This window comes from Nelumbo nucifera, chromosome 3 (genome assembly GCF_055504915.1).
Source record: "Nelumbo nucifera cultivar China Antique chromosome 3, China Antique-T2T, whole genome shotgun sequence".
NCBI classification, from domain to species: domain Eukaryota; kingdom Viridiplantae; phylum Streptophyta; class Magnoliopsida; order Proteales; family Nelumbonaceae; genus Nelumbo; species Nelumbo nucifera.
This window is the reverse complement of record NC_142651.1, coordinates 41022568-41048374: the sequence shown is the minus strand read 5'-3', so window position 1 is coordinate 41048374 and position 25807 is coordinate 41022568. Positions and strand designations below refer to the sequence as shown.

Here is a 25807-nt window from a genome sequence, read left to right as displayed (position 1 = left end):
TAATTATTGTTATTTTTGTATTATAAAAAAAATTATTAAAAGTAGTATATAAAAATATAAAACAATTGTATACTCTTATGCGTTTCAATTAGGGTCATTTATTAGAACACACATTATAGTTTTACATATTTACTTAAACCTACGTCATAGTTTTTATTTTACTAAAACATCAATTTATTTAAATGAACATTAGGGTCAATACTATCATTTCCACTATCATCTAATAGAAGATTGATTAAATCCATTGCAAATTATAAATGGTGTTTTAGTAAAATGCTAACTATATGATAGATTTCAATAAATCCATGAAACTATAACGGGTATTTTAGTAAATGATCCATTCTATTATTTAGCTTTGGCTTAATAAATCCCATGCATCTCATAGGTCCCCACTAGTAAAATTTCAAACTAGTATAGATTTAGCCAATTTGCACAAGCTCAAATTCATCGGAATCATTTAGTGGGTCCAGTCCAGTCCGTTGTGTCATATATACCCGAAGGGGCCTAGAACGGTGGAACGGTGGAACCTGAAAAGACTCAGAACCGGTGCATATAAAACAGTGTCATATATATCCAAAGGGGCCTAGAACGGTGGAACGGTGGAACCTGAAAAGACTCGGAACCGGTGCATATAAAACAGTGTCTAGACCGAACCCGAGCCATTGATACTGGGCTTGAAGAAAGTAGGACCAGGCCCAAAGAAGAGACATTCGTTTGTATGACGTAACTTCAGAACAGAGCAAGGTTAACTCTGTAACCGTGAAGTAAAAACCGGGCACTGGGCACTGGCTAGAAGCTGTGGCACCACTCAAAATTGAAATGGTTGGAGGCATGCAACGTAGGGTTCCAGAGAAGATCCAAATAGTAGTGGGCCAGCTTGTGATAAGAACCACCCACGTGTACTGAGTTAATCCATGAAATTCTCTCACAAAATATCTCTCATCCACTGTAAAGTCGCCACGACGGAATTTCAGACAAATGTAATCTCTGCTCCGCCACCAGCCACGTCACTACCTGCTCGTCAAGACCACTCGTTCCACACATACCCACATACGCGTCTCGTTTTCAGCCGTTGAGTTCAAAGGCCGAGAGCTCCCAGACCGTCGATCCCCAAAACAGAGTTTGTGGACACCGTAATTTCTACATTTTCAGGTATCACATATACATGTATATATTCGACGATGACGCATCTTTTTTCCCCCCTCAACTCAACTCAGAAAGATTAAGATCCTTTCTCTGCTCTGTATCTGTGATCTGTAATTAAATTAACACATCAACAATCTCCTTCTCCCAACCCAGAAGTACGAATCTTCCACTCGGATCGGATTAGTTGGTCTTCCCTCCAATTTCCAGCAGGTGTGCATTCTTTATTTCTTTCTTTTTTTCCTTCCAATTTCTACTTTTCTATTTAATTCTTTTGCAAGTTTCTGGTGAAAGTAGGTTTCGATAAAAAGGAAGAGATCCTCCGGAAATCTTTATGCAATCTCTCCTAGTCGCCTTTCGTAGAAAAGAAAACAGAGTACTGATATTATTTTGAAATTTTTGTTATACCTTCGAACTTGCGCCGGTAGCGCGAGGGATACTGAATGATGGACGGCCGTTGGGCTGATTTCTGTCTGACTGGTCTCTGCAAACTTCTTAGTCTTTCTTTACTGTAATCTGGGTATGGAGACGGATGTGTGCCCTTCACGTGGGCGCACTTCATCAAAGGATGGATGAGTGTAGGTTAACTAACTGTAATGGACTAAGTGGTCTGTGATTAATGGTCCAACCAATGTGTTAGGATTAGTATAGTGTTTCGTAGTTGTAGGGATGGATCATTGTATCACAAAGATCGATCATGTTTCTTCCCCATTCACTGGTGCCGCCTGACTTGCTCTTGCTGCAAGAATGTGGTGGCTACTGGCTAGGCAAGCTATGGTCTTGCACTAGCACGGGGGTATAAAATATTAATACTTATTACAGTATGGGAATATAATCAATTGGAAGCATTACACCATTCGTTTGTCAAGAGATTGTACACCAACTTAGAAGGAATTAGTTTCATTATAGCTTTTGATATAAGTTATAAAATATGGCAGGATTCATGTAGCTGACCGACCCCATAGGGGAAGGCTTAGATTATGATGATAAGGATGATATGTCATTAAATTTGTCAATACAAATTCATCGTTTGATATAGAGTCATCACCAGAATAATAGAAATTAAGTTACTCCGGTTCTATTTTAGTTAATGTTTTGGTGATGATTCCATTTTAAGAGGACTCCAAATTCTTTCAAAAATCCAAATAAAACAGTTTCTTTCCAGGTAGCTCCAACACGTGTTGAATGTTTATCAATCGATTCAACTAATAGCTGTTCCATACCATCTTGATTTCATTTCATGCAATTGAAGAAATGAAAGAGAAAAAAAGGTTTTCTTTGGTCTAATGGAGCTCGGGGTTGGAAATTGAATAAAATTCTATTCCTTGGTTATCCCATTGATTTATCCACCAAAACTACAACAAATCTGAAGGCTAATAGGTTATGTGACGTCATTTTTGTGGGGCAAAGTGGAATTCAGAATCCAATTTCCTTTCCCATTTCTGTTTCCAACTTACCCATAAAAAAGTTCTGTTTCTGATTTAATCCCAATCTCTCCAAATTTTTATTTTATTATTTGGTTAATTAGATGAGGGCAGTATTTCATACTCTCTCTAAATGGATGAAGTCTCCTTGTTGGGCACCAATTGGATTCTGATACTCCAGGTTCTTGAAGATTCTTAAGGAGGCACTTGTACATATGGTTTTCCTTGTTCTCATTATTAACATAAATGAACATCTACTCTACATAATTTTTCCATACTCCATCTTCTGTAGGTATATGATGAAATAATCCACAAAATAGAGAAAATTTTCACTAGTAAATCTTGATTTTAGATGTGCCACCAAATCCTTTTTTTCCATATTGCCAAGTCAGACCCCAAAACATGTTTTTCTCCATATTGAACTCCTTTGAAGGTAGTAATATAAATCTCAAGAGAGGAATTCAATTTCCCGGTTCAATTTCTATTTCCTCTTCCACAGGTTGATTTATATTAGTCTCGTGAAAATTTTCAAAGAATTGAGCCAGAGGCCAATCCAACTAATGGTTTGGTTATGTTGAGTGCTATCATATTTCCAAAGTAACCTGGGGTTGAAGCAGTGCCCTAAGGTTGCTCTCCTTTCAAAATTCAACCGGCAGACTTTTCTGAAAATTTTCTTTAATAAAATTTTGTTTTTGCCTTCAATAAAAAGATTAAGCTACTCAAGCACTTGTTTCCATGGTCAACCTGTCAAATTTTACTGGTTAGTCTGTATCTGCAACCGTATTTATGGAGTACATAACCTTGACTTAGTAAAAACTATATTTTGCAGGCTTTGGAAGACAAATAAGTTTTATTCATCCAGCACTTTTTTTGCCTGGACATATTGGCATGGGAGTTGTTACTGTTTCTAGTTCGTCTTCTCAAACTCCATTAGGCTTGAGCTCAAGGTTCTCAGTGCACCAGACTCAATTGAAGAGACCATTGATCTTGGCCTTCAAAACAGATAAAGCCAAGGACAGAGCATTGGTTACACACCATGAGCCCATCCCATTACCAATGGACACTCCCAAAGAAAACCAGAAGAGGCTAAGGAGAGCCACAAAGCCTTCTAAAAGAGTAAAAGTTGTCTGTTCTGATGAAGCTTCTTCATGCACCATAGAAATGGATTACAATGATGTTGCGGCCAAACTTGAAAGTATATATAAACTTAGTCCCCCAACAGATGTTTCTGATGTGGATGACACTGATCGTGTGGGCAGGAGGCGTCGTCGGACAAGAAAAAAGCTTGGAGAAGCTGATCGCAAAACTGGAAAAGAATCAAGTGATAATGTGATAAGGAACCACAATAAGAATAAGCGGTTGAGTCTTGATAGGAGGATTGCATTGAGAAGGAAGAAGGAGGAAGGGGCAGTTCAATTGAGTGGGGTGAAGGAAGGTAGCAAGGAGGATGGAGATGTTGACAAGCTGGTTGGAGAATATTCTGTTTCAACTGATTTGGCCAGCTTGGATTGGAAGAAGATGAAGATACCACCAGTTCTTCCTTCTTCTGAGCATGCTTGGTTATTCAAGTTGATGCAACCTATGAATGTGAGCTCTTCCCATTCTTGTCTCTTTTATTTCCTTGCTATTATCCTTTCTTGGTCCCAAAAATGGGAATTCAATGTATATCTTTTCATGTAACATAAACTGTTAGTCTTTGGTTTCTAATTTCTGTTGGCTTGAATTTTAGGCACTCTTTCAAATGAAGGAGAATTTGCACAGAGATCTGGGAAGAGAACCAACTGATGGTGAATTAGCAGATTCAACAAATATGAGTGTATTTCAAGTGAGAAGGTGTATAGAAGTTGGTCGAGCTGCAAGGAACAGGCTAATTAAGGTATTTTACCTCTTCTTGGCTTCCCCACTCACTTCAGGAGCTAGATTACTAAGGGTTTAAAATGCACTCCTGGATCTTATTTCAATGTATCATGACTTTTCCCTTAAAATTTTTAATTTAGATATTCAGGTACATGTATATAATTGTATTTTGAGCTCCATATGTGGTTCACTTGGATTAATGCAACATGCAATTTAAATTCTAGCATAACCATTATAAAAAAGAGAAATTAGGGTTTTGCATCTCTGAAGATTTCCAAAATATCAAAAAGATGCCTTATTTAGTTAGCAACCTCATATGGAAAAGTATTTATTTTGCTACTGTGAGGTTGTGACCTAACTTATAACTTAGCTACCAAGATAACAGTTACACTCTAGAAGTTCATTAGTTTCAGTTTCTTAGCAGAAACCATGTGATGCAAATACTAATATTCTCCACCAAATTTGTTGCAGCACAATCTTCGATTAGTTTTATTCGTAATCAATAAGTATTTTCAAGAGTTTGCGAATGGACCAAAATTCCAAGACCTTTGCCAAGCAGGAGTAAAGGGACTCATCACAGCCATTGACCGCTTTGAACCAAAAAGGAGGTTCAGGCTATCCACTTATGGTCTATTCTGGATCAGGCATGCTATCATGCGATCTATGACACTCTCAAGCTTCACACGTGTCTCCTTCGGCCTTGAATCGGTATGTTCATTTTAGCTCTAAGATTTACTGAACTTTTTTTTCAATTTAATACCATATAACTATAATCATTTCAAGCCATAAACATTCACTGAATAATATTTCTGTTCTTTCTAGGTCAGATGTGCAGTTACATAGTATTTATCAATTTCTGCTTTGTTATAATTTAATTTTGTATTCATCCAAAGAAAAGTTCGTAATTTTTATTCAAGAGATTTCTCTCTACCAAACCTATATCATATTTGTATTTTGTAGTGAATATGTTTGTAGTTTTCTTATTATATCCTTCTCATAAACATCTACCATCAGGGGTAGAAAGGAGAGGGCCCATATCCCTCTCCCAAAATTTTGGAAACATCTTTAACACACTATTTTCATGGATGTTCCTATCTTTAATATACACTTGTGATGGGAGTTTGGCCCCAACCTAATAGAGTGCCTCAAAAAGAAAAAAAAAAAACAGAAGAAAAGAAAGAATTGCCCCTGGTTACTACCTTATTACTTACATAACTTCTGAGATTTATATAGTATAAGAATTCTATGTTTCAATTTCACCTTCAAGTGTTGCTAATCTCTTTGGCTTCTGACTTCCGGTTACATTTACTATTTTTTTTTGGGGGGGGGGGGGTGGGGGTGGGGATGGAAGACTCTGACATAACAGGGATGTAACTATTTATTGTGCAGGTCAGAGTAGAGATTCAAAGGGCCAAACTAGAGTTAATGTTTGAGCTTGAGAGGCTTCCAACAGAGGAAGAGATAATAAAGAAAGTAGGAATCTCCCCAGAGAGATACCATGAAGTCATTAAGGCCTCTAAACCTGTCTTTTCTCTCCATTCAAGACATGCAATTACACAAGAAGAGTTCATAAATGGAATCACTGACATCGAAGGTGTTGGAGGTGATAAACGGAGGCAACCTGCCCTTCTCAGGCTTGCTCTTGATGATGTGGTAATCATCTATTCCTTAACTTTGATCCTAAATTATGCCATTGAACTGCTAAACAATTTGTTTGTTGATGGACTATCTGCTCCATTTTGACTTTCACTAGATAAGTAAGTTAAACAAATGGTTAAAAACATATTACATTGGTTATTCGAGTCTTTCTTTTTAATTCATTGTAGGATCAATGCAGCCTGGTTGCCAGTAATATTCTGTTACATCTCTGATATAGGATGGATAGACAACCTTCTTACAAACATTTAACAGGTATTAAAGGTTGAAGAAAGGTTAGATCAATAAAATTTATGCTTTCTAATAGGTAGAATTATCATTCCAATCAATATTTAGAACAAATATGTAGAAGAGAAGAAAAACTAGGAAAGAAAAAGAACAAAAAAATAGTAAAAGAGAGAGAGAAGGTCCCAAGGACTTCTCTGAAGCCTTGTTGAGAGCCAAAAAAGATATTAAGCAGAATATCTCAATTCAAACTTTAATAGGGAACCTGAAGAAGAGAGAGAATATAGAAAAGAGGAAAGAGAGAAAATAACAAGTAGAGAGCATACGGGGAATATTTTAACATTTCAAGAAGCTCTTTTAATTTTTAGTCTCTTTATCTTGCCTTTTACTTAAAGTTGTTTTTTTTTTAAACAAAATGACCTTTCTTTGGCATCTATTAACCTGTTCAGGTGTCTATTCGAATAGATGCTCGTGGGTTTATTATAAATACATGGGCGTATAGCTACTAGATACACAAAATCCTTCTCTTCCCCTACAGCATTCTGGCAGAATTTTTAATAGTTTTCTGCATGCATTTTTGCATTCCATCTGCATAATCTCAGTTGGAGATTGCTGTAGGTTGCCCAAGACCTAGTCTTGTAATAGACTTGATCCAAAAGAGGTGAATTAGACAAAAAAATGATAAAAAACTCTATTATTAATAAAATGAACATATAAATACTATATATTATGAATAAAATGAACTAAAAATGACTTTGATATTGTATTTTATGAACAAAATGAATTGAAACTTAATTGTATGAAACTTGAACCTATTATAATTTAATAAAAACTCAACATTCAAACCAACTTTACTATATAAATTTTAAGTATGTGCGAGTATACATATTTAAGTTGAATCTGATCCGATTATAATGGATCAGATAGGGGTGGATCCATATTTGGTCCAATTATAAACAGATTGAACTGGGATCACCCTTAATGGGATCGAATTCGAAATCAGACAATTGGATACCATTTACACCCTATGTCCATATCACTTTGAAATTTCAAACAAAAATTTTGACAATTACCTAGTTAACAACTTACAATGGCCAAATCCAACATAAAAAATGTAAACGAGAAAGTAACCCCTGTCTCGAAAAAAAAAAAAACAATAAGGAAATAAGAAATAGAAAATTCCTATACCCGACTTTGGGAGTTAGGACCACTTTGATGCCCTCGTCAATCTCTTGGTCCGGTTTGCTTGAATGATTTCATCGTAAGGCTATTGCTGTTTTTCCATACTTGTTTCAGAGACTTGGAACAATATTCAAGAATTTCAGTAAAAGGGTCATTACCCTGTGTTGATCCTGGCTATCCAGGTTCTTCGGAGGGGTGGTCGGGATACAGACCTCCTTACAGCCTTTTCTTGCACAAAGTGGCCGATGGCCCCTAATCTTTAAGATTTTCGGCAAAGAAAAATGACAGAAGGCTCAGTACTAAAATAATGTTGTCTTTCTATTCTTTCCCAGCTCGACTCTCTGAAGCCCAAGGAGAGCTTGGTGATCAGGCAGAGATACGGTCTGGATGGAAAAGGAGATCGAACATTGGGAGAGATTGCAGGAAACCTAAACATATCAAGAGAGATGGTGCGAAAGCATGAAGTGAAAGCTCTCATGAAACTTAAGCACCCAACTCGAGTTGACTATCTCCGCAGATACATTTTCTAAAGTGTGAACAACATACTGATTTGTAATATTGGAAGCATCCCCCACTGCTTCTTCATTTATAGTTGGCCTTTCTTTGGCCTATTGCCCTTCTAATTATTGTTGTTGTATACTAAAGATTTGTATCATATATACGTTAATTACATGAAGAAAGGAATTGTTGTAACATATAGTTTACATTGAAGACCAAGGTTGTATACTACCAAGTACATTTTATTCGGTACTAAAATAATAACTCTTGTACAGATAATATTTTCCTTTGTAAAATACACAGATAATCATGTATAAAGAACACTTCACACTGGTTCGTTTTGCAACTGTAAGTAGCTTCATGTGTTTTTAATTATTTTAACAGCCGTGTTCGTGCTAATCTCGAAATTCTGTATTCTACGCACATGGTTATATGGGTTCTTACCACTAAAAGTTCAGTTGATTTTTGTTGGAGTAGAACAGCATAAGATTACGTTGCGGATACGAGTGTCAATTGGATTGGATTTTGTCTAGTCCGATCCAGTCAATGTGAGTCCATTACAAATGGATCAGGTATGAATATATCTGTTCAAATTCGTTTTAATTTAAATTGGTTTCAACCTAAACCCAGTCCATTAATATCTATATTATTATCTTATATTAATGGATCAGATATTGGCTTAATCCAATATAAATAAATTTATTATGGATGAATCATGGGATTCAGTCTAAAACCGGTGCTTTTTTTGAGGAGATATGTAAAAAGCTGAAAATAATAAATTGAGGAGATATTTGGAACCAAGGTGCTTTTTTTGAGAAAATAGTGTTGCATTGTTATGTCGTTTTTTCATAAATTGTTTTTTTTTTTTCTTTTATTCAGCACCATTGCCACATATTCATTTTTCAATGCCACATCAACATACTGTTGCTAATAACAGTAAAAAAAATGAAAAAATATCAAACATGACATTTTCTCGTATCACATCTTTTTTCATTTCAAGGCATGGTGGCTTGTTACGTATCACCACACGTCAGGCATGGTAAAAAAATGGCATCGGTTCCAAACACGAGTTTAGAAACGTATCACCACACATTTTTTTACCATGACTGATGTATGGTGATACATTTTCCTAACAAGCCACATGGTTGTTGGGATGCTTTGTTGGAATCAAATCTACACTCATCACATGCACAAATACTGTTTTACACGAGTTTGCATTTTTCTCATAAGTCATACCCACCTCACAACCTATTACAGTTGAGTTGAGTCCGGATCTGCTCCTAATAAAGCGCTCCTCACATTAACCTCACAGCACCTCCTGGCACTCGAACATTTTTCAATAAGGCTGCAACTTGGGTTGGGTTGGCCCGAACCCAATCATAACCTAGTTTGAAAAAGTTGGGATGGGTTGGGTCGGGTTGATGTTCGGGTTAGGTTAGGGTTAAAATTCATGAGTCCGACTTTGCTTCGGGTTAGGTAAGGATTGACCCCTTAGCCAAACTGACCCAACTTGAACCCAACTTTATAGTACATGTCATATATCAATATATGTTATACATTGATTTGTTTAGATGCATAATATTTGTATAGCCCCCACCCTTTAATATCATGTATTTTTTTTAAGATAATTACTTCACTTAATTCTAATAAGAAAGACTAAAACCTTAATAACACTATTTTATGTTTTTTGAAAATTTTATTCTTCATCTCCTCTATGTTGTTTTCCGCCTAAGAAAGATCTATCGTAAGTCATAACTCATAATAAACTATAGTCATTTCTGACACTTTTTTTTTCTGAATTTTGTACCAAAAGAATTAAAAAAAAAATGTCAACAAACAAATACTAATGAAACATAGGATTAATATATGTAGTGAGAGTTGAGTTAAGAACTAAAATTGAGAAATTCTATGAGGTTTTAAGGGATGGGAAGAAGGTTGGGTTGGGTTAGGGTTGAAGGAATTTAGTTAGGGTTAGGGTTAGGGATGGGGTTTAGAACTTAAGGTTGGGCTAGGGTTGGCCTCAACCTGACCTAACCTGGCCCGACTTGCAGCCCTACTTCTCAATACATGGTGGGATGTGGCTGTGAGATCAGTGAGAATAGAGGAGAAGATCCCAATTCATTGCAGTTGCACATTGCTCAACTTTCATTACATATATTAATCCTATGTTTTATTAGTATTTATTTGTTGATGTTTTTATTGGTTTTTTAAGTACAAAATTCAGAAAAAAAGTGTTTGTCCTAAACCAGGGATGGAGAAAACATTTTTGTCTTAAACCAGGGATGGGGCAGGGATAGGAGTTGCATTCCTCGAACCCAATGGTAAATTAATAGATTTAATATTGATTTTTAGAATATCTCTAAGTTTCCCCCAAATTCTTGAAATCCTAGGATCCCATAAGTCTATTTCTAAAGTATTGCCAAATTGTCATAATCCAATTCCTAAAAACCCTTGTAAAATATCCACAAATTAGATTATTTTTAGGTGGTTGCCTTGGAGTGGGAAAATTTTGGGGATTCCCCATCCCAATGGGGAGTGGGTGTCTCGTCTAGAACCTGCCCCGCCACTGGGGACAGGGCAGGGTAAGGCTGCAACTTGGGTCGGGTTGGCCCGAACCCAACCCGAAAAAGTTGGGTTGGGTTGAGGTTCGGGTTGAAATTCATGAACCCGACTTTACTTCGGGTTGGGTTAGGGTTGACCCCTTAGCCAACCCAACCCGACCCGAATCCGACTCTATAGTACATGTTATATATAAATATATGTTATATGTAATATATAACATACATTGATTTGTTTAGATGCATGATATTTATATAGCCCCCACCACATAGTATCATGTATTTCTTTTAAGATAATCACTTTACTTAATCCTAATCAGAAAGACTAAAACCTTAATAACATTATTTTGTGTTTTTTGAAAATTTTATTCTTCATCTCCTCTGTGTTGTTTGCCGCCCAAGAAAGATCTATAGTCATTTCTAACACTTGCTTTTTTGAATTTTGTACTAAAAAAAAAATAACGTCAACAAACAAATACTAATGAAACATAGGATTAATATATGTACTAAAAGTTGAGTTAAGATTTAAAATCGAGAAATTCTATGAGGTTTTAAAGGATGGGAAGAAGGTTGGGTTGGGCCCAACCCAACCCGAAATTGACTTCGGGTTGGTTTGGGTTGGGTTAGGGTTGGGTTGGTCGGGGTGGGTTAGGGTTAGGATTAGGGCTGGGGTTTAGAACTTAGGGTTGGGCTAAGGTTGGCCTCAACCCGTCCCGACTTGCAGCCCTAGGGCAGGGATTGGGTAGAGTATCTTGACTTTGGAGCAAGGATGGGGAGGGGGTGCCCCACCCCAAACCCGTTGCCATTCCTAGCTTTAATCGAGTCAAATTCGATTGGTATGTATCTTAGATCAAATTTGAATACCATATATTATTAAAACTCCATTTGAAAATAGTACAAATACAAATATACAAGGTTTATGAAAATGACAGCATTTGTATTTGCATTGAGCATATTTACATTTACACTCTTCCCAAATGAGCCTAATAGATTGAGTTCAAAATAACCACAACATTATATTTTACTAATAAAATGATCTAAAATTAACTTCAGTGAGACTTCAGTTTATTAGGTTTCAATGGAAAAATATATATTTGGACCAACTTTATCAATATATATATATATATATATATATATATATATATATATATATATTAATTTATAAACACATGCATACATATTAATATTATTGGATTTGGAATATTCTAACTGGAAATAGGATTGGGTTGATCCAGATCCAATCCAATTATAAACAGATCTATTTTTTTTAGTCCAAAAACAATTTGATTGAATTGAATTTCAAACTCAGACTTAGGTAATCGACTATCATTGACCACCCTACTTGTTCATAGCCAGACCCATGTCTGTTGGGACTAAGCCATAGGTCGAAAGTTTGGTTCTTAGAACAGGATTGTAGCCAATATTGATCGTCCCAATTTTGGACATGCCATTAGAAAGTTGTGATCATACCCATGTCTATTGACTTGTCAACTAGAGGACCAAAGTTCAATAATAACAACAATAATAATAAAACTATGTTTTAATATGATTCTAAGTAAGATATAGAATTGTTAAAAGAATTAAATATGCATGTATCGTGCATAAAATCAACATAATATAGTTAATACTTAAAAATACTAATTTTAGTAATTAATTAATTGTTATCTTTCTTTTTTTTTCAATCTTTATAAATCTCATTAGTATTCAAAATCCATTTCTATTAACAATTAACATGTATTGTAGTTTAGCGGGTGGAATTTAAAGCTCAAAAATTTCAGATCATGCTCTATATGCATATACGATACATGTGGAATGGCAACAAAACTCAAATCATTTCATCCATGCCATGCGTCGAGCCCATGCCTAAAGATATTTTGAGACATGCTGGGATGCATACAAATATAGATATGTAGAGTGCAAAAACCTTGTACTTTGTATTATTTTGTATCTATTTATATTTGTACTTCTAAATTGAACGTAAGGATTCATGTCGGGTGGGCTGGGCTGGGCAAGTTGAAATCAACCCAGGCCCTATCCTAAGAATAAGGTTAAAGGTCAATCAGCTCAGGTTGGATCAAGGTTGTGTTAAGGTTGGGTTTAGTTCAGTTTACCTTAGGCCTAGGTCTGGGTTCATCCCAAAAATAAGAAAGCCCAAAATTTGGAATCTCCGAGAACCAAAGATCCAAGTCCAATTGGCAATCCATTTAAAATTACGGACCGAATCAGTTCGGGCTCAGATTGGGCCTTGTCCTACCAATTGGCAATCGCCGTCTGATGTAAACATTACTTTCAATTTACAAGCTCAACCAAATTACCCCAAAGCTTAGACGCGTCAACTCAATTCTTTGTTTTTTTTTTTTTAATGTTTTTATATTTTTTAATTTTTCTTCTAAGATTTTTTTTTAAATATCTTTCTAAGTTATCCTTTTTTTTTGTCCTCAAACTTTACTCCAGGTGGAGGGGCGGCCACTTCAAATTTTATTAATCATTATCAAATGAAAAATCAGAATATACAGGAGAGGACATAGCCCGCCTTGCCTCATGCCCAATACAAAAAGCACTCATCACCACCCTCTTAAAACCCACCCCAACAAGGAAATTAAAAAAAAAAAAATACAATCAGATTTATCCAATTCTCAGAATGGGAAGATTAACATAATTCTCATGTAACTGCCTTTTAAGTTTTTCCGGGGTATGAAAAACGGAATTAAAAGTTGCATTGCTTTTCAAATTCACACCCACATTTGCAAGGTAATCTGCACACCTATTTCCTTCTCTCAATGAGTGACCAATAGAATACCTCATGTTACTAAGAATTCATTTGATCTTTATATAAGTGTAGGCAATTGACCATGGGTGAGATGTTGTCCCGTTAACGATGCTGACTAACACCTCATTGTCATTCTCTATTCCTAATTCAGTGATTCCAAGTTGGAGACAAAGGTCTAACCCATCGAGAAGAGCCAAAAACTCAACTTGAATGGAGGAAGTATAGCCATAGAAATTGTAGAAAGCAAAGCAAAAACCTCCCAAGGCATCCCTAATAATTCCACCCTCGCCACTGACACCTGGGTTCTCCCTACTAGCACCATCTATATTTAATTTATAATGATAATGGATTGGAAATTTCCAATCCTTGGTTGTAATATTAAGAGTTTGGAGCACAAGGTTGTTAGAGCTAGCAATGAGAGGGGGTTTTTAGATGGCATTAATATCAATCAACCACTTCTTCACACTTGAAATCAGCTCATTAGATATTGAAGCTTTTCCTTCAAAAACTCTTTTGCATCTCTCCTTCCAAATAATCCAAAGAATGAGACATGGGGTGATAGCTATTAAATTGTCAACTTGAGAGTCAATTTTACACTAATGCCACCATGCTCTCACCCAATCACCAATATGTTGTGAGGGATTCATGTGTATGTCAAATAAGTAAGAGAAGAAATTCCAAACTTTTTGAGCCATAACCCCGCATGCAAACAACTAATGAAAGGATTCAGCTCTATGGCTACCACAACAACAACATTTTGAAACCAAATTCACCCCATGCTTCATGACTTTGTCATCACTTGGAAGAGTACCATGAATAAAACGCCACATAAACATAGAACTTCTAGTAGGAATGCCTTTTTTCCAAACAAATTTTTCCTAATCAATTATAGGATCACATCTTCTAATTAGCTCCCATGCTGAATTAAGAGAGAAGTGACCATTCATATTACAGTTCCAAATTAGCCAATCATCCTCATCTTCAATGAAGCATTTAGCTTCCTTAATTTGATTCATGATACAAGGAGGGATATTTTGACTTGTATTAAAGTTCTTTGACCCATCACAATTAAGAACCTGTTTGAGAGTAAATTCTTCAATCTCCACCACCACTATATTATTTATTAAGGGGCCTGGACCCAACCAGTTATCATGCCAGAATGATACTTCTCCTCTTCCCACAATCCATTGGTAGTGTGATAATGCAATTTGCTTCAGGCTTATCATTTCTTTCCAGACTCCAGTATAAGTTCTTAGCATAGAAAGTAGTGTGAGAGGAGTGTTTTTTTATGTACTTTGATTGAATGAAGTGGGCCCAAATATTGTCATTTGATATTAATCTATACCAAGTTTTAATTCGAAAAGCCTTTATTATGTTAGAAATTTCCCTTAACCCAAGGCCACCTTCATTTGTAGGCTTGCACACCTTACTCCAACTTATCCACTGCATCCTAGATCCAAAATCTAAATCACCCCAAAGAAAACTAGCAAACAACTAATTTATCCGTTTAATGATAGCTTTAGTGGGCGAGCAAGCACAAAGAATGTGCATAGGTAAACTTTGCAATACATGGCGGAGTAAGATTAACTTTCCACCAGCTAAAAGAGATTTGGCTTTCCATCATTCAATTTTTCTTTTGATTTTTCCCACAATCTCATCAAAGTCTCTAGATCTTGGGTTCCTTTTACCAATTGGAGCACCCAAGTAGATGAAAGGGAGATGCTTTTGAGTAAAACCTGTGACTTGTTTAATCATACTAACAGAAACAACCCTTATCCTAGGGTTCACTATAAAACATGATTTCTCCTTGTTCACCAGTTGTCCTGAGGCCTTTTGATAAACATCAATGAATTGCATTAAATTTTGTAAACCTCTTTTCTTGCACATTGAGAAGATGATAATGTCATCAGCGAACAGACTGTGTGATACCACATTGCATCATCTTGGAAAGACATAGTAGGGGACGTGCCCATTTTGAAATATCATTTTCAACCCTCTACTAAGAACTTCTTTAGCAATAATAAAGAGGCTAGGGGACAAGGGGTCTCCTTGTCTAAGGCCCCTAGTAGAATGAAAGTAACCAGTTGGGGAGCGATTAATGATTATTGAGAACCAATAATTATAAATGCAAGGCCGAATTAAATCAATCCAAATGCTATTAAACCCAAAACTTTGAAGGGCTTTGAAAACAAACCCCCAATTCATTCTATCAGAAGCTTTAGCCATGTCCAACTTGAAGATCACATTACTATGCCTGACCTTCCTACTGATTTCTGTTACCATTTCTTGAGCCAAACCGATGTTGTCACCAATACTTCTCCCCTTGACAATAGCACCTTGTTCCAAAGATATTAATTTCGAGAGAATAATTGCCTGAGATAGGATTTTTGCATAAATTTTATAACAGAAATTACATAAGCTTATTGGTTGAAAGTCTACAAAAGTTCTAGGTGCTTCTTTCTTTGGGACAAGAGCAATGAATGTAAATGTATAGTACCTTGGGAGAGACTTGGTATAAAAAATTTCTCTAATTGCATTACACACATCATTGCCAACAATTTCCCAACATTTAGTAAAAAATATACCACCAAACCCATTTGGACCAGGGGCACTTTCTAATTTCACAGAGAAGACAGTGTCTTTAATTTCTTCGCAACTTGGAACCCGAGTCAACATTCGATTATCCCCATTGGTTACAAGGCAAGGGATAGTTTGAAACAAGTAGTCATGGTTTTCACACCCCTCATCAGTCAACATTCTTTCAAAGAAGCTAATGGCATGGTTTTTAATAGCATTCTGGCAAGTAATTTCCATACCATCCTGCCAAATTCTATTAATTGAAGAATAATTTTGTTGAGCTCTAATAGATGAGAAAAAAAACTTGGTATTGCGATCACCATCCATTAGCCATTTTTCGCGAGATTTCTACCTTATAAAAGCATCTTCTTGAGCAAGACATCGGTGGAGATTGTTGTTCGCCAGCCGCAAATTCAATTTGTTATTCTCTGAATTGTCCAATTGGACCCTCAGTTCAGCATTTGCGACATTTTCTTCTGCTGCCTTTGCATTCTCAAAAATATCACCAAAAACATTACTATTACAGTTTTTTAAACCATTCTTCAACAGATAGAGTTTTAATATGTTCCCATAATTCATACCTGATGATGTAATTACAACTTGCATAAACGGCTGTAACAAAACAGGAACCATTGGATCTTTTGTCTATAATTTAATAGTAATGCATCGAGTCCTAGAGTCCACTAATTGGATTTGGAAATCAGATTTTCCAAAAATCCAAATCTTACTATTTTTATCATTTCCTGTAATAGAGAAATCCATCTCAATTTTCCCCGCTAAATCTTGAGCTTTAATAGAAGCAATAAATGGTTCTAAAATAATCACTAAGGAAATTCTATGAACTTGAATAAGTTTCTTTAAACATCATACCATTTTTTTTGGTTGGCTATAGCTTTGGAATTCCAAAAGAGAGATGTAATCATGGCTAAAAACAAGGCGAAGATTGATGCCACTCATCCATAGCCTTAACTAGCTTTCTAACTCGTCTCGATTTCACCTCCACTAAAGTTGGTTCAACCACCAGTTGGCTTGGTTCATGAGAGATAGGGGTGTCTGCCACAAACGATTATTGTAATTCCTCCGGCACCGGCAAACTTTCACTATTAGTTGGCAAACCGTCAAACTGAGGCCCTTCATCATCACTCTGAACAGTCTCATACACTCTTTGAACAACTTCTATTACTTTCGTAGCAAGGTTGCTATAGAACCTCCTTAGGTCCGTGGCATCAGCTCGTATTAAATTAACTGAGTTTTTGTTAATAGTGTCTCCGTCAGCAAACCTTGGTCTCTCTTGATGGCTTTCAATGACCCTATCTCCCATGATTTCCAAGTGATCATGAACATTAAATTCAGCATTCTTTGCATCCGTTGGCATGCCAAACACCTCTTGTAGAGCATCCTCGATTGCTAACTTCATCTTCTACGTAATATTAATTAAAGCTGGGGAGGAAGAGACCTCAACAACTAGGCTCTAATCTAATTTACTTGGTGAGCTAATGATGCCAAATTTGCGGACATCACCAGTCTGTCTCCACTTTTGGCATTCGATCCATCTTGGTATCGTCATCTCCTTCATTATTCCTTTCTCTTCAAGGGAACCACCATTCTTTCTTCTCATTGATTCCTCTGTTTTCTTTAGTCGCTTTATTTTCCTTTCTACCTTTTTTCATTTTCTTACATTCTCTTTGGACATGGCCAATCTTACGACACTTGTTACAATAGCTAGGGATGTTCTAATAAACAATACTTTGGAAGAAACCATCTTTCCCCACACCAATCTAAACCTTTTCCACTAAAGGCTTGGCTATATCTACTTCAACACAAATCCGAGCAGTCTTAGCCATCGTACACTGCAAAGTAGCAATATGGATTTTTAGTACCTTACCAACGTTGCTTGTAATCGATTTTATGAAATCCTCCCCCATAAAGATAAATAGGCAGCTTTGGAAGATTAATCCAGATAGGGAGGACGGTGGGATCTTCATTAGGGTTAAATAATGGAAACCACTTGAAGAACCGGAAGAAGAACCCCTTGAGATAAATGACCTCTCTAAGCCAAACCTTCAAAAAAACATTCTTCCTCGCATTGAAATCGAAAGAGAAGGTGTGTGAAATCAATCACAGAAATGGCCACCTCTTTTTGCAGAACAAAACAGGCCAAGAGATTTGATTTCCGGTATTGAGGGCCTGCCATGCCATATGAACACTTTGCAATCAATGAAAACCTGAAAGATTTATAAGCTTTCTCAATTTCAACGTCAGAGAAAAAAACTACAAATTCATCCCACTGGATGAAAGAGGGAGGTTTAACTCCAATGTGAATCTGTTCAAAAGCACAAATTTTTACAACCAGAAGCATAAGATCTTGATTTCACGGCAGATGACGACGGGCCCCACCGCAGCGTCCATGAAGGATGGAAGACAATGTATTCCCACCACCTAGCAGTCAGACTTTAACCGGCACTGGTTCAGATCTCCCATACAGTACTGGACTTTTTGCTTAACTTTAATTGTTTTTCTTAATTAGAAAAAAAGGGGGGGGCAATTCTGCCTGTATAAGTGTATTTATTGATCTCCTCAGATCCTACTCAAGAAACAGTCCACCTACGTTCTCCAGAGCTAAGAAACGTAGCTTTCAAATGATAAAACCCTTTTTCTTTTGCAAGTTGCTGAATGGAATTGAAAACCGTGCAAGATAGGTCACTGAGCCTGAACCCCCCCGGTTCTTACCAAACTACTTCATATATGTTTGACATCAATGCAATGCTATAGATACAACAGAAAACGGTAGTATTGATATATGAGTTAAAAAGAAAACGGTCTTTTTTTTTGTTTAAAAATAATGCTGTTAAATATGACGTTTTCTTGAACGACAGCAATATTTTTCATTTGGTATTGGTGCTTTATATCTGTTTTTAACATTGATACTTATTATATCACTACCACACCATATCTTCATTAGTAAAAACAAATTCCAATATGAAAGAACTTCAAATTCAACGTTGCTTTAAATCACGCCTTCTCGTTTTTACAATTGGCTACCAATAGAATGTTTTATCTTGTTGAATGGGCTGGAATCGTACAATGGACTTCTGAGTCACCTTTACGCTCAATAAATGGGTTAGACTCGTACAGTAATATCAAGTATATGCAATTATGCACGCTACTCTGTAGCTGTATGGGAGAGAGGGAGAGAGGGAGAGAGGGGATGATGATGAATGTTCATTACAAGGGTCCAAATAGATATGATATACAGCCACTAAAAAAGAAAAATTAGACTAATAAACGACAGAAAAAAAGCCAAAAATAGGAAAAAGAGGGAAGTACCCAAAAAAAACAAAACAATCCTTCCTCAAATATCAATGGCTAAAAGCTTTATCAATTGTTGCTCTGCTGCAATTTTCTTCTCCCAGCGAAACCTTCGCCGTGTCTCATAATCCAAAACCTCTCTATTTCTTCTGGTTTCCGGCCCGGAATTCGCCCCGCTATTAGATTCCACCTAGAAATTAGTAAACAACAAAACTCATGTACTCCCATCTCGTATGCGTGTTGCATAAAAAGAAAACAAAACAAGCAAGCTGACACTGTTGTTTTTGGCAGGGAAGCTGCCTTTCCACCCCTTCTATTTCCTCTCTCTCTTCCCCATTTCTCCCAAAGTCCTGAACTAAACCTAAAATAAAAAATGAACTGGGAGGAATGAAGGAGAGCAGTGGCGTTTTGTGTCATGAAGCTTCTTCCTTGCTTCCCCCACTTGCAAAGTTGCAATTTATACTCCTCTTGTCCTTCAAGTTCAGATATGGATAGGTGAAGACGTGTGGGGAGGGGGGATGGATGTCACGTGACATCTGTCACAAGACTCACAACCCTTTTCACTCCGCTAGTGCATAGACTTCACAATTCGAGACCAAATCAGCCCCCACAAGATTGTCTCCATAACATCCCACAGCATATTTCCGTATTCCCAATAGACGGCGGAGATGTGCTGGGATGTTGGGGGGGGGGCAATCTCGTGGGGGGGGCTGATTTGAACTCCCACAATCCACAGTCCACACTCAGTTTGTCAGTCTCTTCACTGTCAGAATCATAAAACACACATTCCTGTCAGTAACCACCCCCCCCCCCCCCCCCCCCGCCATTACCTCCAAGTTGCAGCTCTAGCTCGGTTGGTTGTAGTCCGACTCCAACCTACGTCCAGCCCTCTACCAAGACCCCATTAGCAGGCCTAGCTCTGTCCCTCTCCCCGCCAGTTTAAAAATTATAAACTCTCTTTCTTTTCTTTTTCTTTCAAACAACTGAACAAATGCTTTGGATTGGGACGGGAATTCAAGCTCAAGAGCGGGTTCACATATTGTACAGTGTAAAATACTTGGGGTCAGAAAACCAATAGCAATCTGCCACACCGAAGCCCGAGCCCCAACCCCCCCTTGGTTGGTTCATGGTTGTGTTTTGCACCACCACCACCGCTCCGCTTGTAATAAGCCATTGTGATAAGAGCTTTCTTTTCGCTTTAGTCCAGAGCGGCGGGCTCCAGACTGTTTAAGAGTTGACAGTCGGAATCTCCATGGTGAAGGGGGCGCTAGGGGCACCGGTCGCCCACTGAAAAGTAGCCGGAAAATGATGCAACAGCAAAATAACAGGAGGGGAGGCAAGATGTTGTAGTTCTTTACCTGTCTCCGACGAGTTTATACATCCTATAGATGAGATCTTCTTCTTGTTCCGTCATGTTTATGAATTCCCATTCAATGCTACTGACCTCTGTCGTGAACAATCAAGAAAGAAAGAGAAAGAGAAAGAGAAAGTGAAGAGGAAAACACCCATTAAAGAAAGGAAAAACTGATTGACAAGCCTAGAGAAGGCAATAATAGCGAGGAATAAACAACTAACCTTCAGAGTCGTTGTGGATGGTCTTGGCTTGCTTCCGGCGACGTTTGTCCATGGTTTCGCTTAATAGACAAGGAAGGATTATTCAGACTTGAGAGAGAGAGAGAGAGAGAGAGAGAGAATGAGAAAGAAATCCAAAAGGCAAAATTTGAAGGCGCGTAACGGAGGGTTGAGATCAACAGTTTTGTCAAATTGGGAAAACGGTGATGTTATTTTGTTTTGAGAGCAACGGTTGAGAAAGTATGGAACGACCGGTGCTACCAAACAGGCGCTTAAAATGTGTTGACGAGTAGTTGTCGTCATTAAATCTTTGTATCTTTGTATTTGGTCTCTAATTGTTCTGTTTGTCCACTGACTAATATCTGCACTCTTTTTAATCCAAACATACCCACAGAGGTTATGATTTTCTATTAAAAAAATAAATATCACAACTATTAGGATTATCCGACTCTACAAAGGATCGGACATCGGAGTATCATAAAGGTACTGGTGGGGTTAGGACGGGGGTTGTTGATTGGTCAAAACTCTTCCGTATCATACTTTTCGGCATCCTAGATTTACACCATAATATCGGACTATTGGATAGTGCTACCCCGAGATTTGTTCAGTCCAAATATTTCACAAGAAATTAAAAGAAAAAATCCATTTATACCGGTAAACCGGTTGTTTTAGATTTTTTTTAACCTTTTTCTCTCTTTATTGAAGTCGGATTAAATCACAAATCCACTCGGAATCTGCTGCTCGTACCGCTGTGTGTGTAGACAGTTACGTGTCTAATTCCTTACATCAGGGGGAGATACGGGATTAGAAAATCTGTCCGGATTCAATCCCGGCAGCACCAAGTCCTCATTTTGAACAAAATTCTTATTGACTGAATATTTGTTAAGGCTCAGTAAAAAATAAAAATGCAAATATGTACAGCGTAAATACCTACAAAATGATATAAAATATAAGGTTTTACAATCTACATAATATTTGCATTTGTACTCCTTTCAAACTCAACCTAATGAATTAAAACCAGATGCATGTTGGAACCCATCCCAATTATGAGTGAAGAAGAAAAACCGAGAAATCGAAATATCGAATTGATGAGATTGAATTGAAATTTTCGATCAATCGAATTAATGGATATATATATATTTATAATATATTATTTATTATATATAATATAATATTTATATGTTTTTTTAATTTTATTATATATTTATTTATAATATATTTTATAAGAATAAAAAATTAAACCGATAATTAATCTAACCAATCAACTTTAATTGCTAGTTTTCCAAAAACCGATACTACTGGTTTGATTTGGAATTTAAGCCCAACCCCTAATCCCAATCGAATCCATTTACAGCCCTATCCCCAATATAAAACATATTTATATGGTTTTGTAAATGCAACCATTATCATATCAATTTGGATAAAAAGGAAATTCTTGGAAAAATTACATGTAGGTAGTCTGTACTTTGGGGCAAGGTTTTTAAAACTGGACTGGATCGGATGGTTGGACCGAAAAACTGGGAACCGATCAGGTGATCCGTTCTGATTTTTCTCAAAACCGGATTTTCCATAAAAACCGTTGCTTTTGGTCAACAATCCGCTGACCTAGGCGGTTAATCGTTCGAACGATTTTGTTTGGTTTTTATTTTTTTAATTTTTTTTGTCAAAACGGGCTGATTGTTCAATTCGAACGGTCGAATCGTTCGACCTGATAACCGGAGCCCTGACTGGTCGGGTCAGTTTTAAAAACCATGCTTTGGGGTAAGTGTGACAAGACAATCAACTCAATTTCAGTAATCTTAACTGAGGTTGTGGTGAATGATAAAATTACCAAATTATCCATTTTAAATTTATTTTGTATAGTCTTAAAAATGAATTTGTTGAACTGATTTGGGAGAATCGCCAAATTGTAATGCAAGGTGAATCTAATAGAACTCGAAAGTCGAAACAATCTCTTGTGAACGGTTTCATAAAAATAATTTTAGGGTTTATAAATATTTCAAGGCACAAATGACATCACATTTTGTGAATAATTGACGGAACGATACAACTTGACTTAATCGTAGATTTTTTAAGGTTTAGAATACTTGGTTGTGGCATTTAAAAGTTGATGTCCTTAAGGCTGCGTTTGGTTGGAGTACAAATATAAGTATGTATGATATAAATATATAAAATAATATAAAATATATAAATATATACAAAATATAAGGCTTTGCACTGTATATATTGTATATATTTGTATTTGTACTTCTACCAAACTGAGCCACTAACCCAAAATATATGGTATTTATCAATAATTTTTCTAAAGTTCTTCAAAAGTTAATATCCCCCACCCTCACTCGGGCCGTTGTGTACCGATGGAGCAAAATATATCTCCTACCTGAAAAACCTGAAAAAAAACGTGTATATATGGATATATATATAAGTCACTAGTTCATGGATCATTGACCATGATTTTATAAGCTAATAATAGAGGTTGCAAATGGGTGGATTGGGTTCGGTGGGGTAAGGGTTGAATAGCAACCCACCCAATCCATCAATCCATAGGACTGTAATTGGGTCGGACTCCGTAAAGGTATATCCGATTCAACCCGTTAAGAAAATTTGATTGATCCAACCTTAATCCATCCATATTGATCCACTTGATCCATTCATATTGACCCTTAACCACCCTCATCCATACTAATTCACCTATCTTCACCTATAAATACAAAAATGGGTCGTGACAGCCTATATACCTGAAATAATAATTTTTAAGAGGAACATCTCTCTCTCAAGGTTATTACATAGCATAAATGGGTTGGGTCGACCCCATATGCCTGAAAATAACAAAATTTTGAGAGAAACATCTCTCAAGACTGTCACGTGGCAGAAATGGGTCAAGGCAACTTATATACCTGAAAATAACGATTTTTGAGAGAATAATCTTTCTCAAGGATGCTACGTGAAAGAACCGGGCCGGGTCAACCCATATACCCAAAAAAATATATATATATTTTTGATAAAATCATCTCTCTTTAAGATTGCCACGTGACAAAAACGGGTTGGGTTAACCCATGTATCCAAAAAAAAAGCGTTTTTAAGAGAATCATCCCTCTCATGACTGCCACAGAACAAAAACAGGTTAGGTCAACCTGTATACCCCAATATGCAAAAATCGCAGAAAATTCAGAAATATACAAAAAAAATATCAGAAAATTACGAAAAATACAAAAGAAAGTTAATAAAATCTATTTTATTTCACTATTAATTGCAAAATGTAATGTGGCATGGTGGTTTGGATTTGTAATGAGATGTGAATGCGCTAAGAGGCTTGAGTTCAAGTCATGTTAATTGATGTATTTTTTATATTTGAGAGTATCTTAACTTTGACACAACCCATCCTGACCCTAATGGCTACTTTCAACCCAACCCACTCTAATCCTAATGGGTTACTCGATTCATATTGACCTGCCAATAGAATGGGTGGGTATGGGTGGATGGGTCACATGGGTTGGGGTTGGTCAAGATTGTCAGCCTTAGCTAATTATGATAGTGCTGCAAATGAATCCGATATTGGTCTTTTACCAATATTTGATTCATATATTCTCTTACCGAGCATCACCCCAACACTCATGGTTGTGTACTTATGGAGCAAAATATATCTCCTACCTAAAAGAAGTACCATATATCATATATATGGTTGATACTTGCACACATGCATAGTACATATTCTTACATTAGTTATTAAAAAAACATAAACATTACTTTTCTAGTACTTCAACTCATTGGTCATTAGTATTGTTTTTAAATCTGGCCTAGAGGTCGAACCCATTTACATTTTGTCTGGACAGGCCATTGGTTCATGGAACATTGACCAAGTCAATGATCTTAGAGGCTAATTACAATAGGGTTGCAATCAATCATATTGATATGTGATTCCATTTGGCTATGCTAGATTTAAATATCATCCACATATAATTGAACGAATCGAATCAAATTCTAAAACTTGATTCGAATAATAAGTAGATCAAATTCAAAATTTAGTTGATTTGATTTGCTAAAATCTGATACAATTCAATTATATATTATATTACTTTTATATTATATTTGTGTAAAGGCACATGTTATGCACATATGCAAGTAGAGGATAAAGATATAAGTTAAGACATTTACAATCAAATTTAACTCTTATGACTTGTACCAAACCAAGGCAAATATCCACTTTATGATAGTGGGGATATGTTTTTATGTATAAACATTTATACCCCAATATGCTTTTATGTTTCTATATCAAGAATAATGCAATTTCAATTTAAAATTGGAGTTAAAGAGCACTCAACCAAATATCTATACTACTTCAAAAAGTATGAATAGCCTCAAGAATATTTCTAGAATTTTCTGAGGACAAAATTTACCCCTCTATATTTAAATTTATTGATAAAAAATGAGGGCAAATAGGGTAGTTGGTTATTGATATTAAATGAGTTGAAAGGAGGTAATTTTAAGATATTCAATGCATTCAATTCTCTCTCCTTAAATCCAACATTTAAGGTATTAATTTGCATTCACCTTCATTAAATCATATATTTAAGGCTTTTTTTTTTATTTTGTCTCATCATTAAATTCTATAATTAAATTCATACATAATAAATTAATAATTTAAATAATATAAAAACTTATACTTTTAATATCTATCTGGAAAAAAAAATAGTGTTTTCATCTAGGTGGTGGTAAGAAATTAAACCATTTGGGTCAAATGGGCCAATCCATGTTGCCACAATCATATATTTAACATATTAAACAATAATCAGTATGACAAACAATATTTTTAAAAATCGACCCGGAGGCCAACCCACTTTTACCTTTGAATCGCATGTCATCGGTTCGACTATCAAGGTCAAATGAGTCAAACCGCTCTACGTCAATCCTATATTTGTGTGTATGTAAAAATACATATTTTATCAATAAATAATATAATAATGTTTTACATATATTATAGTTATGTTTTACATATATTTATAATTATTTTTTACAAATATTACATATAATATATG

General features: G+C 36.2%; 2 protein-coding genes across 3 annotated transcripts; one reads left to right on the top strand and one right to left on the bottom strand.

Annotated features, from left to right (window-relative positions):
- Window positions 1–1197: 1197 nt before the first annotated feature.
- Window positions 1198–8281, top strand: SIGE (sigma factor E). Of its 2 annotated transcripts, none has more exons than XM_010268165.3 (6): window positions 1198–1356; window positions 3397–4154; window positions 4297–4443; window positions 4896–5132; window positions 5814–6077; window positions 7820–8281. In XM_010268165.3, exons 2-6 carry the CDS (start codon window positions 3456–3458, stop codon window positions 8015–8017), a joined length of 1545 nt encoding a protein of 514 aa, XP_010266467.1. In that variant the 5' UTR covers window positions 1198–1356; window positions 3397–3455; the 3' UTR covers window positions 8018–8281. The 2 variants fall into 2 exon arrangements, with proteins under 2 accessions (XP_010266467.1, XP_088757625.1); XM_088901499.1 differs by lacking the exon at window positions 7820–8281 and adding an exon at window positions 6251–6395.
- Window positions 8282–19086: 10805 nt separating this feature from the next.
- On the bottom strand, window positions 19087–21018 carry LOC104603973 (transcription factor TRY). The gene is made up of 3 exons (XM_010268166.3): window positions 20775–21018; window positions 20558–20645; window positions 19087–19389 (listed from the first exon to the last, which is right to left on the bottom strand). The coding sequence occupies exons 1-3, from the start codon at window positions 20824–20826 to the stop codon at window positions 19269–19271; spliced, it is 261 nt and encodes an 86-aa protein (XP_010266468.1). The 5' UTR covers window positions 20827–21018; the 3' UTR covers window positions 19087–19268.
- Between the last annotated feature and the right edge of the window lie 4789 nt (window positions 21019–25807).